This window comes from Mytilus galloprovincialis, chromosome 4, assembly GCF_965363235.1.
Source record: "Mytilus galloprovincialis chromosome 4, xbMytGall1.hap1.1, whole genome shotgun sequence".
Classification (NCBI taxonomy): Eukaryota; Metazoa; Mollusca; class Bivalvia; order Mytilida; family Mytilidae; genus Mytilus; species Mytilus galloprovincialis.
Genome location: NC_134841.1, coordinates 10,311,085 through 10,336,169, shown reverse-complemented (window position 1 = coordinate 10,336,169; position 25,085 = coordinate 10,311,085). Strand labels below are relative to the sequence as shown.

Sequence of the window (25,085 nt, the reverse complement as noted above, 5' to 3'; positions counted from 1 at the left end):
GTCCAACAATTCACAAGTCAAATGATCACTCTTAGTATATTATATATGTACTTGAATGCTAACGGTTTATATATGCATGTATTCATTTTAAGTTGTATGTACAAATTTTAAATTTTCAATCAAAGATACTTTTTTTCTAAGTGAGTGGTCAATGAAATTTGATTTTGTGTTAAATGAAGTACAACATATAATGCTCAGTGACTTTAAACATCAAACAAGAACTTCTTCTGTTAGAATGCATTTATTTTAGATAAACTTATACAAGTCAACGTCATTCATAAACACAAGTATCTGATAGAGTAAATATATCACGTAATCTTGCCAAATTTTATATAATTAGATTGAAACAAATTTCTACTATAAATATACTGATCGATTGACTTGTCTTTACACAGTTGAATGCAACTGCAACTGTGGTAATGGGGAGCTTATATTTGCTAACTAGTGTTCATCTGCATAGTTTTCACCAGAGTTTCTGTCCCAGAGTTGTCATGGCTATTTTTGGTTTTAGAAATTTAAACTGGACTGTTTATCAATATATCTTAAAACAGACAATACACAGTTGTATCTGTTACTAGAAAAAAATATACTTTATGTAAAGATCTACAATCATTAAAGTTGTGTCAAACTAAAGTATGAAAAAGCCAATGACATTATTAACTATAAGAGAGGGGCGAAAGATACCGGAGAGACTATAGCATGCATAAGTAGTTGACTAAGCTTAAAATTGCTCATGTCATTTATTTCTTGAAAACAGGTTTAGAATTGTACCATTAACCATGAAACATCATAAGTAAAGAAAAGTTTTTGAAGTGAACACCATGCCTTTAAAGGTACTGATAGATGGTTTAGATAAGAAGTGTTTTAGATTTGGATGTGCACAGTAATGGGAAATTTGATATCAAAAAGTTTTTTTATTCTTAGGTATTTAAAAAGATAATTAGTTATGGATATGATTTAATCTCTTCAGTTTTGTCATACCCTGTTGTTATTCTGTTACATCTTCTCCTCTGAAACTACTGGGCCAAATTCAACCAAACTTGGCCACAATCATCATTGGTGTATCTAGTTTAGAAAATTTGTCCGGTTATCCTGGCCAACTGAGCAAGATGGCCATTATGGCTAAAAATAGAACATAGTGGTAAAATGTAGATTTTGGCTTATAACTCTGAAACTAAAGCATTTAGAGCAAATCTGATCAGAAGTACAATTGTTAAGCAAGTGAAGATCTATCTGCCCTGAAATTTTCAGATGAATCTGACAACTGGTTGTTGGGTTGCTGCCCCTGAATTGTTAATTTTAAGAATTTTGCTGTTTTTGGTTATTATCTTGATTATTATTATAGATAGAGATAAACTGTAAACAGCAATAATGTTCAGCAAAGTAAGGTCTACAAATAAGTTAACATCACCAAAATGGTCAGTTGATCCCTTAAGGAGTTATTGCCCTTTATAGTCATTTTTTACCAATTTTTGGAAATTTTTGTAATCTTTTACAAAAATCTTCTCCTCTGAAACTACTGGGACAAATTAAACCAAACTTAGCCACAATCATTATCATGGTATTTTGCTTAAAAAATGTGTGCGGTGACCAAGCCAACCATTCAAGGTGGCCGCCATGGCTAAAAATAGAACATAGGGGTAAAATGTAGATTTTGGCTTATAACTCTGAAACCAAAGCATGTAGAGCAAATTTGATAGAAAATAAATTGTTTATCAAGTCAATATCTATCTGCCCTGATATTTTCAGATGAATTGGAGAACTTGTTGTTGGGTTGCTGCCCCCAATTGGTAATTTGTAAAGAAATTTCACCATTTTTGGTCATTATCTTGAATACTATTATAGATAGAAATAAACTGTAAACAGCAATAATGTTCAGCAAAGTAAGATCTACCAATAAGTCAAGATGACCAAAATGATCAGTTGACCCCTTAAGGAGTTATTGCTCTTTATAGTCAATTTTTTACAATTTTCATTAATTTAGTAAATCATTGTAATTTTTTACAAAATATTTTCCTCTGTAACGAAAGGTCACAAGTTTATTATAGATAGAGAAAATTGTAAGTAGCAAGAATGTTCAGTAAAGTAAGATGTAACAACATATCACCATCACCAAAACACAATTTTGTCATGAATCCATCTGTGTCCTTTGTTTAATATGCACATAGACCAAGGTGAGCGACACAGGCTCTTAAGAGACTCTAGTTATAATCCATATTGCTAGTGTGACACTTGGATTCATCATATGTCTAGACAAGAACTAGGTAAAGGTAATATCAGATGTCTGTTAATCTAATGTTGATTTTTCTCAGGTTTTTCTTCCAGAAGTATTTTATAATGACTGCAAATTTTGGAGATAATTTGCGTACGATATAAAGGGGTCTGTCAGGATTTTCAAAATTGTCCTATTTTACTTCTTTTTTTCCCACATATTTGCTTTTATCTTTTTCTTTTTGAAGCTATGTGGGATGAAATGTCAACCATCAAAATCTGAGTGAAAGCTTACACGGGGCAAAATTAATAGTTAACAATCATAAACCTACCTGTGATAACTTATTCCATGAAACTTTTTCGGTAATAAACAAGTGTGAAAACAAAGTTTTTGTGTAAGATCTCAATGATATTTAATGAAACAGCTATACTTATTACACACACACAGTGGCCTTTTATCAGAAAAAGAGATTCAATGAATATAGAATCATATCGGATGAGACAAGCGCCAACTTTTTTGACAAGTATTTGCACATGTTTTTAGTAATCATACTTGTTTTGGGAAAATAATGAGACTTCTCTTATCATCAACCTACCGGTAAGACCAAATCATTTCTTGAACAACAATTATGTTTTAATTGAAGAACACATTGATATTATGTAAACAAAACAAAGATTTTTGTTACTGTGTCAGGTCAAAATCGATCACGCCCACTTGTTTAGTATCTATATCCGCTGTAACGATGATACAGGGTGATTATGAAGTAAGCAAATGTTCAAGTATATATTAAGTAGTTTCAAATATAAATTTAAAATTCTACATTGTTGGATTTTTAACATTTGGTGTTTGATGATGTAAAAGTTTTGTCAATATTAAAGGAATTTATGATCATTCAGTAATAGATTTAACTCTCAGGTAAATAAAGAGAAGTCATTATGTGATTTAAAGAGATAATCGTTTAGAGCACCTGTTTGACATATATGATCTTAATTGTATTTGGATTTCTTTGTGTGGTACATGTACAACAGTTCCTTCCACTTCACGTTCAACCCTCTTTTGTATTATGATGACATCTCACCTAATTTTTAGAATACACTTGTGATATTGCGGAGACTGATAAGTTGTACACCTAAATCAAAGTTTAAAACAGGTAAGTTGTTACATCTTATAATTTATTATTTTATCTTAGTAATAGTTGAAATATTTTATCGATTGAAGTAGTTGTACAAAAAAACACTGAATCGGGGAATGACTTTCCAATTAGAACCATTCAAATCTCATTTTATAATTTTAAAGTTTGTAACCTTTAATAATATTTTCAAATAGATCCAGGGAATTGTGTATTAAGTAGGATTTTAATCGTATCATTGTATAATTTCATAAGATCAGGGGTTCAAATTAGCAGTGGTCCAAGGTCCGGGACCTTCCACTAAAAGTATTGCAAGCGGACTTTCATTTTGGTTACTAGCTATATATGCCTGACAGACCTTCGATTTGAAAGAAAATAAAAATTAACTTCGCAGACCTCTTTACCAAAATTTCCAACTTAACTATCTCAAAATATATTTTCATCTTTATTATTAATGACAGCAATATTCATATTCACGACAGCAATATTCATTTTGTTCAACCGCTAGCTTTATACCACAATTCACGACAGGTAATTTGTAATTCCGAGTGAAACCATATCTGACTGACAAAATCAACATTGAAAAACGATGGATGCCATATAAACCCGAAATGAAGACAATTACAATACCGGATCATATTTCAGGGGTGGAATGGCTAATTCCGGGTTTTCCGATCAAATACAATAAAAAAAATAATAATGTCAGGCTGGTGACAAAACACGTCTAAGATTATGAAATATATATGCACTAGAATTAAAACTCAAAAGATATATTGAAAAGGAAGAAAAAGCAGAAAATCAAAATTACTTTTAGTTCACAAATTTCCATGTCAACATCCAATACAAAGTGACAGTATTTTTCTTTATCATTAATAAATGTTGATATGGCATGTAGATGTGTTTAAAGTGTAAACATATAACTGCTATTACAAGAGGTAATTTCTTCTCAATTTTGAGGAGTTTCGTACTTTATTTTAAAAAAAAGTGCAACTAGATATGATACAATGTAACAAAGTAACACAAGCTTTAGTGAGCTTTTAAAAAGGAGCTGATGTAGTGTGAGCCCTGAGATAATGGTATAATTAGTAATTAATTACCAGTCGTTGTTACAACACACCTACCAACAGTGACACCCTTTCAAATACCCCCCAAAAAAATGATTATATGAATTCATAATATACAAGAAAATTTCATTTATTATTGAACATATTATACAACAGTGACACTGAAAATGAAACAAGATAACCTAAACCAAAAGCACATTAATTTTATATCTTACTGTGTTATAAAATATTTCAAGCAAAAGTAGGACCTGGAATTTAGGTTGTGGACCTTTCAGTTTGGAGTATCAAAGGTCCAGGACCTTCCAGTATCAAATGTTAATTTGAACCCCTGAAGACTAGGTAAAGTGGTACTAAAACTATCATTTTGACTCAAACTTGTGATGGATGAACAGACTTGTACACCACTATGTAACACAGGGGGACTAACACCTTTTTCGATTGTTTTAGAGGAGGGGTATATTAATAAATTTATTGTCAAATTTCAGCAGATCTTTATTCAACCCATTCTGTGTTTATTTAATTTTATTACAATCTGTCAAATCATATTTGTTACAAGTTTAACAAGTACAGTTTTGAAATTTGATAACAAATGATATACAGTTGACTCAAAATTTCGGATGAGTTGAAGTTTTCACATGGTCTCGAACTTTCTTCCATATAAATGTATGTATTTCGACTCCTGATGATTAGTCAAAATTTCGGTTGAGTCGAACTAAATTTGCTGTCCCAAGGTTAACTAAAGCATTCAAAGTTCATTATTTATCTCGAACTAATACACATATGTCAAAACATGACCTCCAGGATTTAAATGGATTGAAGAGTTAATCTGACAATACAGGTGTCAAACTGTTGTAGAAAACCACAGCCAAGAAAAAGGGGGGGTACTTAGTTTAACTTAGGACCCTATGAGAAATACATGCAAATATCTTATATTAGAGAACCACAGAATGGAATACAATATTAAACCAAATTTGGCCTCAATCATTATTTAAGTATCCTAGTAGAGTCAGGTGAGCGACACAGGCTCTTGAGAGCCTTTAGTTTTTAGTTTGTTACTCTTGGATAGATAAGAAATATGTAATATATTATAATGGATAGTTTTCATTTTACACTTTCAGTAAATTATACCATGGAGATATTCTTTGTATAATGCAGAATGTTTACAAATATGAATAACATTTTAAACACTTCTGCAACCAAACTAGACTAATAATCAGATTACATCTAATTTCAGGAACAGATATTGAATTATAGCTTGGATGAAAAAGAGGTATGGGTTCCCATCCAAATTCTCTAGATGATGCTTCCCAATGTCTCTCAACAGCTTTATCACAGAATAGATTTGAATGTGAAATAGTGCGTCTTGCCTCTTTCTCACAATGCCCTCAAACATTCCGCTCTTTTTCTACAATGGCAGCTGCTGGATTTATTTATAAAAATGAGCAGATCAAATGTTTTAAGTGCCGGATAATTCTGCCTGGAGATTTGTATTACATTCATGATATGGTTGATACTCATAAAAGAATCTCACCCTGTTGCAGTTTCATTCAAAGTATAGGCAATAGAACCACATCTGTAAGATGCAATGTATCCCCTGAAGAGATTTATGTTCACAATGTATACAATCAAGGTGAACAACAAAGATGTGAGGAGACAACTGCAAAAATAATCACAATTGACTCTGGTTACAGTTCCTCAATGCAAGTAGGTAGTTTTGTATGGAAATAAGGAGATGTAGTAAGGAGGGGGGTCTAATGAGATAGCCAATTGGACAAGTATTCACCAGAGTCCAATTAACATAGATGCATTCATGCAACTATAGGTCACCATACAGCTTTGTGTCTGATCAATATTTTTCTCACTGTGATACAATCTCAAAATTTATTATGTTGATACTTGTGTTCAAAATTTCAATGGTCAACTGACTATTTTAAAAGAACATGTATCTCTTTCAGTAGATATAATTTTATGGACCATTGATCTAGGTTAAAGTTACATGATTAGATCCATCTCACAGAAACTAAGCAGTAAGGCAGCTTTAAGTCATGTAAGTGGTGTAGTGCATTATTGTAAGGTGTGCATGCAAGTCTTGCAGGTTTCATCTGACCTTGACCACATTTTCATGGTTTATTGTTTAATATAATTAGTTTCATTAGTTTGAACTTTTCTCAGATACTGCAAGCAATAGGTCAACTATATATAGATATATATCATGTCTACAAAATTCATTGATGTTAAGATACTGTTTGCCCTACAAACTGCTTAGTTTCTTTATTTTTCTTCTTAAGACAGGGTCAGTTCCAGCTGCAGAACAACCTTCAACTGGATTGAGTTGTCAAGAATTATCTACCGGTAGAACTAGCCAGAAAAAATGGAATAGTTTTACAGTAAGACAGAATTCTTTTCTTGGGTGGCCTAAAGAAGTACCATCACCTGATGATCTTGCAACAGCAGGATTTTATTATACTGGTTCTGGGGATCATGTTAAATGCTTTTGTTGTGAACTAGAACTAGCAAAATGGGAACCAAATGATGTGCCATGGACAGAGCATGCAAGGCAATTTTCAGACTGTGACTATGTAAAGAAGAATATGGTAATCATTTTGCAATCTCAACATCATTAATTACCCCAAAGCCAGGTCAATATTATAGCATCCATAGTCATTTATCAATTTTAAATCTTCATACCAAAAGTTTATTATAAATAAATGTTTCACAGAATATGAAAATGTTTTTTTCAGCAATTCAAGATCTACTAAAATGTTTAAATGTGGTACTTTTATCTGGAAAGTGAACACAGCTAAACTGATCCACAATACATAAATTTAAAATGCTCATATGATTGAAACCATAAGAGGACTACTTATAAATAAGAGTCATTGTCCTTTTAAAAAGGACTATATTTGACTTATAAGGGTATTTTAATTCTGACTATTATTTAAAAAATATGAACTATAGACAGAAACTATAAACAAAGTGATCAAACATACATGATTTACAAAATCTAAAATGATTGAAACCATCAATTGACTTCATATATAAGAGTTTTAGCTGTTTATTTTAAAATAAGTAATTTGACTATTAAAAAGGATGACTTTTGTATGAGCCCTACAGTTTTCAGTTTTGTTAACACAAAAAGTCCAAAATGTAAGATAGGAGGCCAATGAAATTTTTCACAGTCTATGTGCAGAGTATGTTTTGGTGAAATTGGGCTCATTAATAAGGGAAAAAACTCAATTTTTGTTAAAAAATCGTGAATACATGAGAAACTTCCTTCTCTGATAGGATTACAATGAAAATTTATATAAAGGTATAATATGGTCAAGTATTCTAAATTGATTCCTGAAGTAGAATTAGTTGTGAGTAAAAATGATATGGTATATTTATAGAGAGGTCAATGAAATTATGCACAATCATTCTGGGTATTATGTTGATATTCATAGCATTTTTTTTTTTAAATTTGATTGTTTAATTTAAAAAAAAAAATCTTTTTATGATAGTTTTTTTTTGCAAAATGTTTTTTTCCTGATTAATGATTCCAATTTCAGCAATATATATATATTAGTACGGCTGCACAAGTGACAACTCTACAACAGATTTATTCATCTCATCACCAGCAGCAATGGTGATACATGGCTGTGTACATTCTGTATATACAACTCGTCTAAACATCAACCCAACAATGTTAGATCTGTAAAATTGCTTTCGCAAATTTTTTATACAGATCTAACATTATTGGGTTGATGTTTAAACGAGTTGTATATATAAATATATATAGGTGTCTTAAGTTATTTCAAAGTGAATGGCAAATTTAAAAAATGGTAAAAAATGGTAAAAACTTACTCTTTGTTGAAGAAAAAAAATTCGAGAGATATTTTCATATGGTTTGATGTCATTGAAAATTGATATACAATATAGCCATTGTGACTAAGATGGAGAGCTGTCTCATTGGCACTCATGCCACATCTTCTGTTACCTATATATTATACATTCCCAATCGTTTCCTCAAGTCAAAAATGTGTAAAAACTTAGTAATTGTTTAAAGAATTATAAATTTTGAGATTCATTTTTGTTGCAAGGATTTTTTTAAATTAAAAGGTATCATTTTCTGTGTCAAAATTTTTGGTTGCCTCCATTTATGAAAATGCCCACCAAATATATGGTCCATTTATGAAAATGCCCACCAAAATACATGGTGGTTGGATTTTAACAGGGCAGGGGTGGATCCAGCCATTTTTTTTTAAACTGTAGGCATACATGGTGCTTGGATTTTAACAGAACATATATGAATTAAGAACACATCCTGAATAGATTGCTGTTTATTTTGATAAAATAGATACCTTATGAACATTTGCATTGTATGCATCAGGGGGGCCCTTACTCAGTGTTCTAGGATTTTTTTGGCACCTTGACTTACCAAGGGTAAGATCAATAAAAAAATTACTTACCCGCCATAATAACTTTGAATATTGTAATTTACTGAACAAAGCTGGATTCGGATACGATTGAATTTTGTACAAAATTTAAAAAAAACGATTTCTTACTAAATTTGACAAATATGTTATAGTTATTACTATGTCATTTATTAAGAGCTATAATAAATGCAACTGTAAGTTTATTTTCCTCCGATGACAAGAAAAAAAATCATTTATGTCCTGATTTAAGCACCAGTTATCAATCCGGATTGTCCCGATTTTACCGACACCGTGACCGACTTTAAGAATGATAGGAGAAGAATGTGGTCTCTTTTGCGCTTGATTACACCTAGTAAACGAGTGCTTGAATAAAAGCGCCGATAGACATCGACAAAATCTTCGATCTTTTATCAAAGTTTTTTCTCGTGATTTAATAAAAATAAAAAGCAGATATGGGAAAATTGAAGAGGACCGGGAAATTTCAAGAGTTTTTCGGCTTCCCCGAACTTGAAAATTGACTTACCACCGGGTGACAAAGGCTAAAAAATGACTTACCCGTTGTCCTAATCCACTTACCCCGGGTAACGGGTAATGGGAATCCTAGAACACTGCCTTACTGACATGTCCGTTTCCTAGTTTATGTTTTATGCACTTGCATTATACACAAGTAATATTCCTCTTTTATTTTAGCCACCTCAGCAAGATCAGCCTTCACATGAATCAAAAGAAATTGGTGAGTTGTGTTTGTAACCACTGACTTATAACAGCTCAGAAGATAATAGTTCATACAGGATTTAACTAGTCCTGGACCAGCATCGCCAGATTTAATGGTTCTTACAGTTATAGATCTGTTATGTTCAAGTACATATCAGCACATTTTTAGATAAACATCTTTAAAGGGGCATTTGCTAGGAGATATACATAAAAATAAAAATAATAATTTTTTTGTTCAATTACTAATGAAAGTGAAAGTCAAATAGTAATTCACTTTTAGCAGCCAGTTTGTTTAATTTTGTTCAAAAAAGCTATAAAAAAAATATCGCTAATGAGTTATTCACTTGAAATGAATTATTCTACCTCAATGAATGCAGCTTTGAATCCATGCCCCCCTCTTTTGTGGAAAAAATTGGTTGATTATATAAGGAATCACTAAGGTATGACTTAGGCAGTCAGTGGACACCATCCTCCCCTCTCACCTTATGAAAATATCTGGATCCACCACTGGTTCAGCCATTAAAAAGAAAAGAATGAAAACATTGAAAGTGAAACAAAGATTTACCATTTTTGAACTGATTTGATCCAAAAAAAATCATTCTTATGTATTTTATAAGATATTTGTATATGTTTTTTTTCAATTTTATGTGATAAAATTATGAAAGAAAGGTAGGAAGGAGTTGGAAAGCAAATTTTTAATGGCAGTAAATCATGTACATGGATAAAACTAGAGGATTCCCAACATCTGACAAAAACTAAAAAACAAGATCAGCAAACACTCCTAACTTTCCCTATCATGTCCTTATCATGTACTAAGTATACATTTGTATATATATTTTAAAAAGGTGCTGTAGCATGTGTAGCTCAACCAGTTGAAGATGTAACAGAGTATGACATGGAATTGTCAAGACAGAGTGGATCAACAGTAACTTTTCAAGAAGAATACAGTCACTCTCAACCTTATATTGGTAAATATTAGTTTCCAATTCATTATAAATCAATAAGTGTCACCTATAGTTAAAACAAAGTTTGTTTAAGAATTCTACAGTAAGTAATATAAAAAAGAAGATGTGGTATAATTGCCAATGAGACAACAAATATTGTATTTACTAGAAGGGAAAGGGAGCATCCACCTGTATTTTTTGGGATAAATGGTGAAGAGGTTGAGAAAATAAATATTCACTGTCATCTTGGGATAACATTTCAGTCATCAGCTTCGTGGCACACGCATATTGATATTATTTATAAAAAAGCATGCTCTCGTCTTTCTGTGCTTCGTCAAGTTAAACACTTATTAGATAGGAGTTCACTTATACGTATTTATTATGCTTTTATTAGACCTATATTAGAATATGGTGATGTTATTTGGGGCAATTGCTCCCAGCATGAGACTGAGCTTCTTGAAAATATCCAGATAGAAGCTGCTAGAATTATTACAGGATTACGACGTAATTCCTCCAGACAAAAACTTTATATTGAATTAGGTTTAGAAACTCTGGAGAATAGACGTAATAAACATAAGCTTATACTATTCTACAAAATATTAAATGGGATGACACCTGCATACTTATATGAGTTAGTTCAGCCATATCTTCCCAGACAAACCCCTTATACTTTGAGGAATGAAAATAACACTTTTCACCCGCCTCTTGCTAGAACTAGCTCTTATTTTAATAGTTTCATTCCTTCCACTATAAGACTTTGGAATAGTCTTCCTTTGAGTTTACAAAAATCACCAAGTTTGGGTATATTTAGAAGTGGACTAGATAAGTTTTATAGGACTGATGATATATTTAAACCTTTCAACTATGGGATAAGGAAACTAAATATAAGTCATTGTCAACTCAGAAATAATGCTAGCAACCTTAAATCTCATTTGTTTAATCAGTTCTTATCCGAGAACACTTTTTGCACAAACTGTAACCATCCTGTTGAGGATAACCAACATTTCTTTTTTATTTGCCCTAAGTATAATGATGTAAGACAGATCCTTCTTGATTCCATTTACTCCATTGTTGATAATGTTGACATAAATATTGAATTACTACTTTTTGGAAACAGATTATTTTCATATGATATGAATATTGCTATTTTTAAATCTGTTCAGAAATATATCAGTGACACTCAACGTTTTGTTTGAAACTTACTTTAATTTTTGTTTCATCTAGTTTTATTTTTTTATTTTTTTCTACACTCCAACATTAATTCATTTATTCCACTAAGCAAGCTTAGTGTCTCTTTCAAGCCATATATATATTTCTAATGACTTATAAAGGATATTTGCATGTTTCAAGGTACTTTAAATAACTGATGATTATTTGCCTATATATTTAAATATATTTTGCATTTAGTAAGTAACACTGTTAACATATATTTTCTTGTGTGTGCTCACAAGTAGCATGCATGTTCCACTATATTGCATTATTTTAAATACAGTTGTTGTGATTGAATTATACCTTGTGCATGTAATATGGAGAGAGCTTTTATAGGCTGTGCCTGTTGCTCAATCCTTTTCATATCTTAATGAATAAAATATGTTTAAAATCAAATAATTGCCAATGAGACAACTGTCCACAAGAGACCAAAATGACACAGACATTAACAAATATATGTCACTGTACGGCCTTCAACAATGAGCAAAGCCCATACTGCATATTCAGCTATAAAAGGCCCCGATAAGACAATGTAAAACAATTCAAATGAGAAAACTAACGGCCTTATTTATATAAAAAAATGAACGAAAAACAAAAAGTAAGTTCACTGGTTAGTTTTGATAAAACAAAAAAGTTGATATATTGTTATACATTTGTTGAAAAAAATGGACCAAGTAAGCCAGAAAAAATACCTATCCTTGAGATTGCTCTGGAGATATAATAATTTAAAAACATGAATGAAATAGTATGAAATAAGACGATGGCCAAAATAGTCAGTTATTAAAGGTTTTGATGACGAAATGTGAAAGAATTCAACCAAAAAACCTACCACTTTATTTATGACAAAACAATAAATGAAAGACATGTATGATGGTCAGCAACTAATGACAACAGCTAAATCACTCGCTCCTGGCTTTGGGCAGCACAACATAAGAACAAATTGTTAAAATAAGTTGGAAATATCTTCACTCATCAGAGCAGCACAATGCCCCCCAAAAAAACTAAGATAAAACACAAACTATTCATTTTAGAATTCTCTCAGTTATTATAATCTAGTTCAAATGCAATGAAGAATAATAAATTATTTATGAAAGTCAGATTCCAGTATCAATTAGTACACATTCAATGGATTTGAGGAAAGCATGACCTTGTGCAATGATAAAATTAAAGTACAGCATATCGACAGGATGTAGGACCATAAGTTCCATAAATATATAGCAATATAATAGTTAAAATATGTTATTTTTAATAAAAAAAACAGAATCAATGCTAGTGCCATTCTAGGCTTCAAATTTAGCCCATTTTAGATATTTTGTCAAAATACAATGATTTTTTGCACTTTTCAGACCTGGAGTCTTGCAGAAACCTTTTCACATTTTAAAATTTATCTGAGGCTAAAATCAATCATTTTTTGGTTTATATATTTGTACCATAAAGTTACAACTAATAGTTTAATAGATAAAATTTGTAATAAAAAAAAATGTTTAAAATTTTGGTGAAATTTTTGTACCAATTGCACCTTCTTAAGGGGATGTATGTGAGCAAAAGATTGATCTTTATGCTTTTTCATGTCATAGTTTTTCAATTTTAGATGATTAAACATTTAAAAGTAAATGAGAGGTTTAGCTAGCTATAAAACCAGGTTCAATCCACCATTTTCTACATTTGAAAATGCCTGTACCAAGTCAGCAATATGACAATTCTTGTCCATTCGTTTTTGATGTGTTTTGTTATTTGATTTTGCCATGTGGTTATGGACTTTCTGAATTGATTATCCTCTAAGTTCAGTATTTTTGTGATTTTACTTTTTACACAAAAGAATTTTGTTTAATTAGATTTCTCATATGTAAAATTTAACAGTAATACTTAGGTATCATATTTTTGTGGGAGTTATTTGTGATTTAAAACACCTTACCTAAATATAACAAGGAATTAATTGAATCTGTAATAATTTTGATTTCTGGAAAATTGATCAGAAATCTTGACCAAAACTAACCCAATTTAGGAGGGTTAGCCATGCAGTTAGTTCAGACTTAGATAAGTCAGAAAATAAAATTAACCTTGAATGGGTAACCCTCTTTAGTTGTTAGTTCCCTTTCATGAATGTGACCTACAGAATTAGACTATTTACCAGATATGTTATCACATAAGCAAAACAACGGGTGCCACATATGGAGCAGGATCTGTTTACCCTTCCGGAGCACCTGAGATCACCCCTAGTTTTCTGGTGGGGTTTGTGTTGCTTATGCTTTAGTTTTCTATGTTGTGTCATGTGTACTATTGTTTGTCTGTTTGTCTTTTTCATTTTTAGACATGACATTGTCAGTTTATTTTTGATTTATGAGTTTGACTGTCCCTCTGGTATCTTTCGTCCTTCTTATATCATACATTTCTCATCAATTTTTTATTCTAGATTCAAATAATTCCTTGTTCTATGCTTTTTCCATTACAGAATCTACAGCTGCACGAGCAGTTTTAGAGATGGCTACTAGCCCAAATGCCAAAAGGCATGTGGAAAAAATACTAGATGCACTTTGTTATGGTAAGTGATTGCAAATTTTGATACTGCTTGAAAGAGACATGCATTTACAGAGTCTATTGAGAAGATTTTAAATTAGTCATATTTTTAGGTGGTACATAACACTAATCAAGTTCTAATTAAGCTTCTCCATGATCAAAATTAGTGTTCATCAAATTATTATATATCCATGATATTCAATGAAAGTTTTCTGATAAAGTGTGTGGTTCAAGTTTTTTAAATTTTTTATATATATGTCAAAGGGTAAGTAAACAATTTGTCATATTTTTATGAACATTAAACGAGCAACATTTAATTATAGTAGAGGTGTTTGGTACAAACTTATAGGAGTAATTTCCTTTAAATGACGAATTTAGATGTGTTTAGCTCATCATTCCCAAGGAACTGTAATCTTTAACCATCATTTGGCATCATTCTGTTGTCCGTCTGGTTTCAACTATTGCAAGGGTCTTCTTCTCTGAAACTACTGAACCAATTCCAACCAAACTAAAGCTGATGATCCTTAGAGTATCTAGAATAAAGTTTGTGTTTAATTTTTTTCCCCGTCAAAAAGCATGGTTGCCATTCTTAAAAATAGAACCTAGGGATAAAATGCAGATTTTTTGGTTTTATTTCAAAAACTAAGCATTTAGAGCAAATCTGACATGGGATAATAATTTTCATTAGGTCAAGTTCTATTAGTGTTACAATCTAATAACCCATTGTTGGGTTGCTGCCACTCAATTGGTAATTTAAAGGAAATCTTGCAGTTTTAGATATTATTATAGATTAAGATAAACTGTAAACAGCAAAAATGTTCAGCAAAGTACTTAAAGTGTCTAGTTTTTATACTCCCATTTACGTGATGTATTATGTTATAATATTGTCTTTTAGCCCGTCTGTGTTTCCATTCATAGTCAACATGTAGGACAATACTTCAAAACATTTTTAACCAGTTGGCATAAAACTTTGGTAAAATGTTTATATCTATGTACGTAAGCTCCCTTTTGATTTTTATAAATTTTAGATTTTACGTTTCCGAGTTGTGTGATTTTATTCATAAAAAGGGGGAATTTTTCAGTTTTTGGACAATAACTCAAAACATAATTGCTTCCATTTCAACCCTGAATGGCCCCTGATAATCACACATGCTATTTGTACATTCTTTTCCTTTAAAGTTGTCAATTTATTATTAAAATTTCATTAAGAAATGCAAAAGTGAAATGAATAGACTATTGTTTTAATTGGAAATTTCCAATATAAAATATGGAATAGTATACTTTAAACTGAAAGAGTCATGATCAGCAGCCTTATTTAAAAAGTAAAGAAATCAAAAGAAAAAAGAAAAATTCCATCCTTCGACAATATTATAACATTTGACATGATCTGTGTATAAGGTCTACTGATTAAAAAGTGCATGTTAAGTCCAGTTGTGATTTTGTTATTTAAAGTAAAAAAAAATTGTTTAAAAATTTAAAAAGATCATTTTCCACTCCTTTTAAGACAAATAAACCACCACGTCTTTATTGATCACCTGATATGACAACTAAATTAGTTTGCTAACATTATGAGTAGTTATTTAACATAAGGGAGATAATCCATATTTAATTTGAGATTAAAGTTTATAACTAAATTGGATTCTTCATGTTTCATGATACTATATTTTACAGAATATAACATAGCTGTAATAATTGTATTTCAGAACCAAACAAACAACCAACCGCAGTGCAGATTATGGGTGTCTTGTTGATTATTGAAGAACAGGAAAAGGAACATGATAAGACGAAAGAAAACAATGACAGAGAAAAACTGGCTTTATATAATGGTAATAATCTTTTATGCAACCTTTGTCACTGGAGGGGCATTAAGTGTTACCCTTGTATGTCTGTACCTTCTTCCCAAAATTGGTTTCCCTTCTATAAATTTAGTTTGCCTCAACCAAAGGTTATGAAACTTGTAGACATTTTTTATTACCACAAAACATAGTTTAAGTTCTGTGGTGTCACTTTTACTGTTCTTGAGTTATGCCCCTTTTAAAGGTTGCATACAAGAAGGCATCAACAAATTTTCCATTTATTTTTTTATTTGTTCACATTAGGTTGCCAAAAAGGCAACCTGAAAACTTTTGCATTGTATTGTACTGAAATTCACTTCACCTTTAATTTTAGACAGATTAGGTCTTTCTCCAGAGGTTTCCAAAATTTTGTGCAGATATTTTAATTTTATTCTATTTTTTCTTTTCCTCACTTTGCAATATGTTACCCATATTATCAATATTGAGGATGCCAAAAGGTAAAAAGGTCATTTTCCTAACATTCTTTTCTCACTCTTATTTTAAGCAATACTTCAGAAGAACATAAGATAACTGATGTAACCATTTTATTTATTTTGAAAGTTTGGATTCATGTGCCAAAATGTGCCTATAATTACATGATCTGCTCCAAAACATGTTTATTTTACTGAGTTTCATTTCTAGTTCACTTGGTCCTCTGGGCCAGGTGAGCTTTTGTAATCACTTAAAGGTGTTTATTGTCTTCGTCCATTAACTTTTACCAATATCTTTTCCTCCTAAACTACTAAACCAAGTTTAACCAAGCTTGGCCCAAATCAACATTTGGGTATCTAGGTGGGAAAATGTGTCAGATGACTTGGCTGTCAACAAAGATGGCCGACGTGGCTAAAAATAGATCAATGGAGGTGAAATGCAAGTTTTGTTTATTATTTTGAAAATCATAGGTGATCTACATCAAAGATCCCCATGCTTGCAAAAAAATTATTTCGTAGAACAAAAATAAAAGTTGATAAATTTTGACTTCATAATACTTTATTTTCCCATAATATGTATTTAAATTGAAAGCAACTTAAATTCCATAAAGGCCAGTTTCATTCAGAATGTTGATGCTCATTCATAAAGGCAGAATGTAAGACTCTACCAGGACTGGTTCACTTTTATTGATAAAGGCATTTTGGGATAAAATTGGCAACAGACACTTCATCTATGAAGAAAAGTGTACAAAAATATGTTAAATTATTTACTGTCCCCATGTTTTATAACACATTTTTTGTGTTTTTCGATACAAAAAAAATACAAAAGCATATATATAAAGACAGGCGTGTTACCAATTCTTTCAAACCATTTTGACAGGTTTCAAAGAGCTCATATGATTTTTTTACTGGACATTGGTTACTTCATTGGAAATTTCACTATTTCACATTAAATTAAGGCCAAGGTACAATGCATAACAATAAAAAAAACCTGTTCAACTCCTTTTACAAGGCAAAAAAGAAAGTTGAATTGTGGAACCAATCAACAATATCATTTTAATCTGAGCATGCAAATTGAAGATAATATTATATATTTTACATTGAATACATTGGCTGAACTAACATTTATCATTTTACGTGTTTTAATTAGTAGTAAACTCATAGTAGTCCACAATGCATTGTAGTTCATTGAGTTGATTGGTCAGTTTTTAAAGCCATGTTTACCTTCTATTTGGGAAATTACTATGAAATATATATTGAGGTCAGGAAATCTACAGTTCTTGACCTGATTAATTGCAAATTAGAGCACACTGGTTCCAGGAAGTTGGGTAGAGCAAACACAGGTTAATCTGATCAGAACAACAGGGTAAATGTACCCTCCTATTATTATTTCATATATTTTTAAGCCCCATTTATGGGCATTATGTTTTCTGGTTTGTGGGTTCGTCAGTTAGTTCGTCCGTCAGTTCGACTGTCCTGCTTCAGGTACAAACATTTGGTCGATTTAGTTTTTGATGTAGTTGCAGTCCAATCAACTTGAAACTTAGTAAACATGTTTCCTATGATATGATCTTTCTAGTTTTAATGCCAAGTTACAGATTTTATCCAATTATCACGTTCCACTGAACATAGAAAATGATAGTGCAGATGGGGCATCTGTGTACTTTGGACACATTCTTGTTTCTATAGTGATCTTAAGCCTTAAAATTCTGTGTGATACCAATGTTTTGAGTTAAGACTAAAGAAGATAGAGAGAAACTAAACAGACAAAATAATCAGCAATACAAGATCAACAAAAAAGAAATTTTTGTCATGAATTATATTCTTGTCTACAATGTTGGTTAGACTCCATTGTTGATTATTCACAAAGACCTAGGCAAGCAACTAGAGCCTCTACTTATTTATTACAAAGTTATTTAAGCGCTCATTCATTTCTGTGACTTCACTGTAAGTGTTTGGTTCGACCTATTGCTGTTTGTAAAAAATTCTAACCAAATTGCAATTTGTTTTACCATATAGCCAGTGTGAGCTTTTACTATCACTTCACCTCTGTCAGCTGTTATCTTTTGTCCATTAACTTTTGCAATGATCATCTCCTCTGAAACTTCTTGGTCAAATTTAACCAAGCTTGGCCACAACCATCATGGGGTGTTTATTTTACAAATGTGTCTGATGACTCCACCTGTCAACCAAAATGGTTAACATGGCTAAAAGTAGAACATAGGGGTTATATGGAAGTTTGTCTATTTTCTTGAAAACCGCTGTAGATAGAGAAAATCTTACATTCATTTAAAAAATTGAGAAAGATGGGATTTACCTTTTGTCTATAAAATCTCAAAACTGTCAGATGACTAGGAGTTATTGCTCTTAAATAAAGAATATTACCACTTGAAAATTATAATAGATAGGCATAAACTTTATGAAGCCAAAAAATTTAAGCAAGATAAGATCTACAAATAAGTTAAAAGGCTGAAATCATCAGTCAGTTCCTAATTGGAGTAATTGCTCTTTAATAATGATATTTACCTTTAATCAAGGTTTTGCCTATTATCTTGAAAATTAAGATAAAAACTTTAAAAAGCAAAAATGATAAGTAAGACAAGATCTACAAAGAAGTTAATTGGGTAAATCATCAGTGGACTCCTTATAGGAGTTATCATCTTTAAATGAATATTTTTACCTTTTTTTCATTTATTTTTATACGCCCGGGACGGGACGTATTATGGTATACCGTTGTCCGTCCGTCTGTCCGTCCGTCCGTCGTCCACACTTCGGACAATAACTCAAAAACACCTACACCAATTTCCATGAAACTTAAGTGAATTGTTTATATCTATTGACGTAAGCTCCCTTTCGTTTTTTTTTAATTTCAGATTTTCAGTTTTGGATTTATGAGGCTTTATTCATAAAAAAGGGGGGATTTTCAACACTTCGGACAATAACTCAAAAAGGCTTTCACCAATGTCCATGAAACTTTGGTGAATTGTTTATATCTATTGATGTAAGCTCCCTTTCGTTTTTTTTTAATTTCAGATTTTAAGATTTGGATTTATGGGGCTTTATTCATAAAAAAGGGGGGATTTTCAACACTTCGGACAATAACTCAAAAAGGCTTTCACCAATGTCCATGAAACTTTGGTGAATTGTTTATATCTATTGATGTAAGCTCCCTTTCGTTTTTTTTTTTAATTTCAGATTTTAAGTTTTGGATTTATGGGGCTTTATTCATAAAAAAAGGGGGATTTTTAACACTTTGGACAATAACTCAAAAAGGCTTTCACCAATGTCCATGAAACTTTGGTGAATTGTTTATATCTATTGATGTAAGCTCCCTTTCAATTTTTATAAATTTCAGATTTTAAGTTTTGGATTTATGGGGCTTTATTCATAAAAAAAAAGGGTGATTTTTAACACTTTGGACAATAACTCAAAAAGGCTTTCACCAATGTCCATGAAACTTTGGTGAATTGTTTATATCTATTGATGTAAGCTCCCTTTCAATTTTTATAAATTTCAGATTTTAAGTTTTGGATTTATGGGGCTTTATTCATAAAAAAAGGGTGATTTTTAACACTTTGGACAATAACTCAAAAAGGCTTTCACCAATGTCCATGAAACTTTGGTGAATTGTTTATATCTATTGATGTAAGCTCCCTTTCAATTTTTATAAATTTCAGATTTTACATTTCCGTGTTATGAATTTTTATGCTTAAAAAAGGGGGGATTTTTCCAATTTTGGGACAATAACTAACACTTTCACAAAATTTTATGTATGGATGAAAAATTAAAGACAACAAACTTAGTTAAATTTGAGGTAGCCGTAATAGTGCCAATTTTTTTGTGCATTTTTATTTATTATTTTGGGGGGGGGGGGGTTATTTGACAGGGCTCACACTATTTCTAGTTGATCATATAAATTCATTTAAAGCATAAAAGACAAGTTAAAAGAGCAACGGGCGTATCATGCGTTAAAGCGCAGCCCTTTATTGCCTTTTATCTTGAAAACTATAATAGAGCTACTAGTTTAATATGTTCTCCAAGGTTTTTTTTTGCACATAACAGGGCTTCAAACAAATATTTGTGCCAGCTAGATATTTTTTATGTTATCCCTATTTTAATTCCTTAAAACTAAGTAACAAACGGAAATAATGGTATACAGTTGGGCATCATATAAACAATGATTGACATTAAAAGGATATTCATCTTGTTGACCTTTGATATAAATTCGGTATAAGTAGCTCTTGCCACTTTATTTCTTCAAGATAATACTTAAAGCTAGTTAAAGGTATCATTGACAATTTTAGCATTTTTGAAAAATTCAGATGCATAATTAAATCTCACACCGGCTTACAGATGAGTACTAAATCAAACAATGTTGTTCTGACAATTTTTGGAAAGATTAGAACTTGTTCTAAATCTTTACTTAGGCACCAGCCTCCCTAACAACAGGACAGGTTAGCTTCTGTTACTAAATGTATTCACACTGAAATATAGTTCCCTATGGTTCTGATGTATGTGCACATAATACACATATAAACTGAAAAAAAACTGGGTATATTATTGGAGCAGTTCATTCAATAATCATCTGTAATTAATCAACAATTAAATTAGTACACTTTTTTTCAGGAATTGGCTTGAAACAGTTTAAAAATTTTAAAACTTTTAATTATAACAAACCATTGTTAATTAGTTTATTTCCCATCAATCATTATGTCTATTTTAGTCATTTGAGTTTTTATTAGAAGTGAATATATATTTTTGCAATCAAAAAAGAATCCACATTTCAATAAGATAAGTTTTTTAATTGGTTTACGTTGAAAAAATTCATTTCCAATGCCCTGTGTTGAAAAATACTTTGAAAATTGATCAAAAGGCACTCTAAAACTTTTAATCTTCAATGCCATATCAAATAACCTCTGTTTCAACTTATAAAATGCCCCAAAACAACATTTTTCAATTTTTTGGTTGACACTTTAAAGTTTTAAGCTGTTGGTCCAGATTTATGTCTTACAAGGATAGTTGGTAACATTTACTAACAGAATTTTTGCATTTTTTTGTTTTTTTTTAAACATGTTCAGAACCGGCAACATAATTTCGATAAGATATAAACTGCAGTTTAAATAAAATTGTGCAAATTAAGAGACCCATATTATTTAATTTGAGCTCATTTTATCCTCATACTGGAAAAGCAAGTTTCCTTCTAAAGACCTGCTGTAAATGCAATTTTCAGCAATAGTGCTTTATAAATGTTCATTTTCCCCCACCATACCTTAATATGAAATAATTCAAACTACTCTTCTAATCTTTCCATGAGTGATTTCCATCACTTTGATTAGTTTTAAACCTTTATAACACCTTTTTAAATGTTTCATTATATCATATATATATATATTTATGTCGATAATCTAAATCTTTTTGACAAAATAATTAAGATGAAAACCGCTGAAATTTATGAAAATAACTTGAATAGACTGATCAATGTCCGGTTCATTTCAAAGCTGATTATAAATAAAAACATTTGTGTCTATTGAATAGCATAGCAGGGTCCAAAGAAACGATATGTCCTTCAGTCAGACTTGTCAACTCTACAATTTTGGGTAAAGATTTAAGATTTGCATTAAATGCAATCATAAACCTATTGTACTGACTTGATATCTGAATCTTATAAGGGTTATCAGTTATCACTTCTTTATAGAAACAAAATATAGTGCATTGATTACTACATTGATCCTATCCATGAACATTTCCAGAAATTTACCAATGAAATATATGCTCAGTTTTACAAGTTACAAAATGATGTTCTACTTGTCAAAAAAATGACATAACTTTTTGCAAGGTGCAGGAATCTAATATCTGTTCTAAAATATCAATGGTATTTCTTTAACTTCCACAGATAAATTAAAGCAATCTTTACCCTTCTGTGCTTACAAGCACTTTGATGCAATGTCTGGGACACATTCAGAAATCAGTACTGATCAACTACTATTTCTTTAAGGAATTATGCCTCTTTAAAATTTCATTGGATGACAAATTTCGCTGATTAATTTTTATTATGGAAAAGCTGTGTCCCTTAAGGTGGTACCTAACACTACAGGGAGATAACTCTGAAAGGCAGCTAAACGTTTTAATTACGTTGTGTTGTAAAAGGAATATTAAGCTTCTCAATGATCAAAATTGGTGTTTGTCAAATTGCTATATAACCAGTGTAATTTTCTGACAAAACGGTTGGTTCAAAATTGTTTAAATTTTTATATTTTTATTAAAGTCTCAAAGTAAATACTTTGACAAAATTTTATGAAAATTAAACGAGCCAAATTAATTTTAGTGAAAGTGTTGGGTACCACCTTAATTAGAAATATAAATTTTATGGAAAATTGCATTGAAAATGCTTTAAGACCTTCATTTCTTGTTAGATTAGATTTATTATGAAAAACTCCAGTAGACACTCTCATTCCTACATTTCTTGCTGTATTTTTATGAAATTCATTTCTAATCTTTATATATGCAAGGTCATGGATGAGTTCAATAATCAGTGCAGGTTTATTATTTTTACAGGAGTTATGCCCCTTGGTAAAATAGAAAAAATGCTTTGCAAGTAAAATTTCACCTACATTTCTTGAAGAATATTTATAGATATTAATTAGCCTTAAAAATTTCACCTACATTTCTTGAAGAATATTTATAGATATTAATTAGCCTTAAAAATTTCACCTACATTTCTTGAAGAATATTTATAAAAAATAATCAGCCCTAAAAAGCAAAACTGCATACATTGTAGTTATTGGCCCTGGACAAACAAAGCATTGTAGTTATTGGCCCTGGACAAAAAAAATATATGCTTAGGTATTGGACCTTTCAAAAACCAATCTATTATACTTTAAGAATTTCCCTGAAAAGTATTCTGTTTTCTTGGAAACAAATAGAAAACGGGCAGTTACCTACTGTTCTCCGGATAAGGACAGATTTTGTAACTAAAGTTGAGATAGAAAAGCTCATAAAAGCTAGATAACCCAGGTATTGTGCTTTATAGTACCTTAGAAGAATATTTTGCTACAAAATTAATTTAACTTACCAAGATTTTCTCTACTCCGTTAACAGTTCTTTTCTCAATAAGACTTCAATTGTCTGTTGCCATGTTAATTAGTGTTTCTTTCACTGCAAGAAAGCTTGAAATTGGTGTATGATTATCAATTATTTTGCAGCATGTCAAAATTATAAGCTTGACTGATCACCTATCAGACTTCAAAATTGTCTTTTTCTACTAATGGCTTTAATGATTTGTGATAATAAGTCATTTCATTATTTGTCCTAATTATGGCTGCTTTGACATATTTTAGAAATAGAGGGGATGAAATCAAAGATATTGTGTCGTATATGCTGTGCTGCAGATAGAAATACGGTGTTAAGTCCTTGCAGTCATTTTTGTTGTTGTGAATCATGTGGGAGCAAAATTCAGGAGGAGGCAGGAACATGTCCAGTATGCAGAAGTCGGATTGAAAGAAGTCAAAAAATTTACTTGCCATAATAGAAATTTACAGTATTTGTTTTATATATATTTATTGTTAAGGATGTTATTTACATTTGTTACTTTTACATGTTAATTGTTTTCTAATAAAATTATAATACATTGTATTGAATATTCCAGATTTTAAATTTCATTATAAATATAAAAATTACTGAGTGAACAAATTCATATGCAAACAGTTCTCTGGAGGAACATTTAGCATGTTCAATATGCAGAAATTCAAAAGAGGCAAATAAAAAGATATGTGGTTTATAATTGAAATTGTTCATATTATATATAATTTTCGTTAATAATGTTATATTCTTTTAAGCTTAAAAAGCCAAAACTTTCAATATCCGCTTTTGCAATCTCTTGTAGGTGTTTGTTCATTATCTTTACAAAACTTTCCTCCTTTGAAAATAAATTGAAGAAAATTTCACAATATTCATCTCAAGAGTGGAGTTTAAAAAATGTTTTCATTTATCCTCACTGCAAATCAACATGGTACCATGGCTAAAAATTGAACAATTTTGTAAAAAGAAGATAGAGAAAATCTATTTCGCAAATAAGTTAAGATGTAATACCACCATTGATTTTCCCCTAGTCTTTGTTAAATTTGCACTTTAAAAAAAAATGTGGAAAATTGATCTTTGTTTTAAATAAAGAGATACTTGGCATGAATAAAGTTTTAGCCTGTCCAGTACTATAGAAAAAAATTCACATAACATTTCATTGCATATAAGCATTTCAAGGATGCAGCCTACTATCTATTAGGACCTTAACTGTCAGATGGCTCTTTATAGGATTTAATATATCCCTGGCAAACAAAATTTGGAGTTATATAGGAATCCTTGTTCATCATCTGCCTGTTTGTACCATTTGACTATATAAGGTGAATGCTCCCCAGACCTGGTGGGTTAGCTGGTATTCTGTGAACCCCTGCCCAAATTTTTTTAAAGGATGCTCCAAAGAAACATTTTAAGGCTTTTTCAACCTCATACCAGCCTGGGTAGATTAAAAAAATAATATTTAGCTCAACTGGCCTAATGAGCCAAGTGCGCTTTTCTCATTACTTGGCATCAGTCATCATCATTTGTTAACCTTAAAAAAA

General features: G+C 30.9%; 1 protein-coding gene across 1 annotated transcript in view; it reads left to right on the top strand.

The window, feature by feature from the left end:
* Positions 1–24,102, top strand: part of LOC143071321 (baculoviral IAP repeat-containing protein 8-like) — a 45,016-nt gene extending 20,914 nt beyond the window's left edge. Inside the window, exons 4-11 of the mRNA XM_076245563.1 lie at positions 3,302–3,362; positions 5,640–6,109; positions 6,694–6,999; positions 9,511–9,553; positions 10,380–10,502; positions 14,140–14,229; positions 15,908–16,030; positions 23,808–24,102. Of these exons, the coding sequence (XP_076101678.1) occupies positions 5,678–6,109; positions 6,694–6,999; positions 9,511–9,553; positions 10,380–10,502; positions 14,140–14,229; positions 15,908–16,030; positions 23,808–23,995 (1,305 nt within the window). The 5' untranslated portion in view covers positions 3,302–3,362; positions 5,640–5,677 and the 3' untranslated portion in view covers positions 23,996–24,102. The remainder of the gene's footprint in view (positions 1–3,301; positions 3,363–5,639; positions 6,110–6,693; positions 7,000–9,510; positions 9,554–10,379; positions 10,503–14,139; positions 14,230–15,907; positions 16,031–23,807) is intronic.
* Positions 24,103–25,085: the final 983 nt, after the last annotated feature.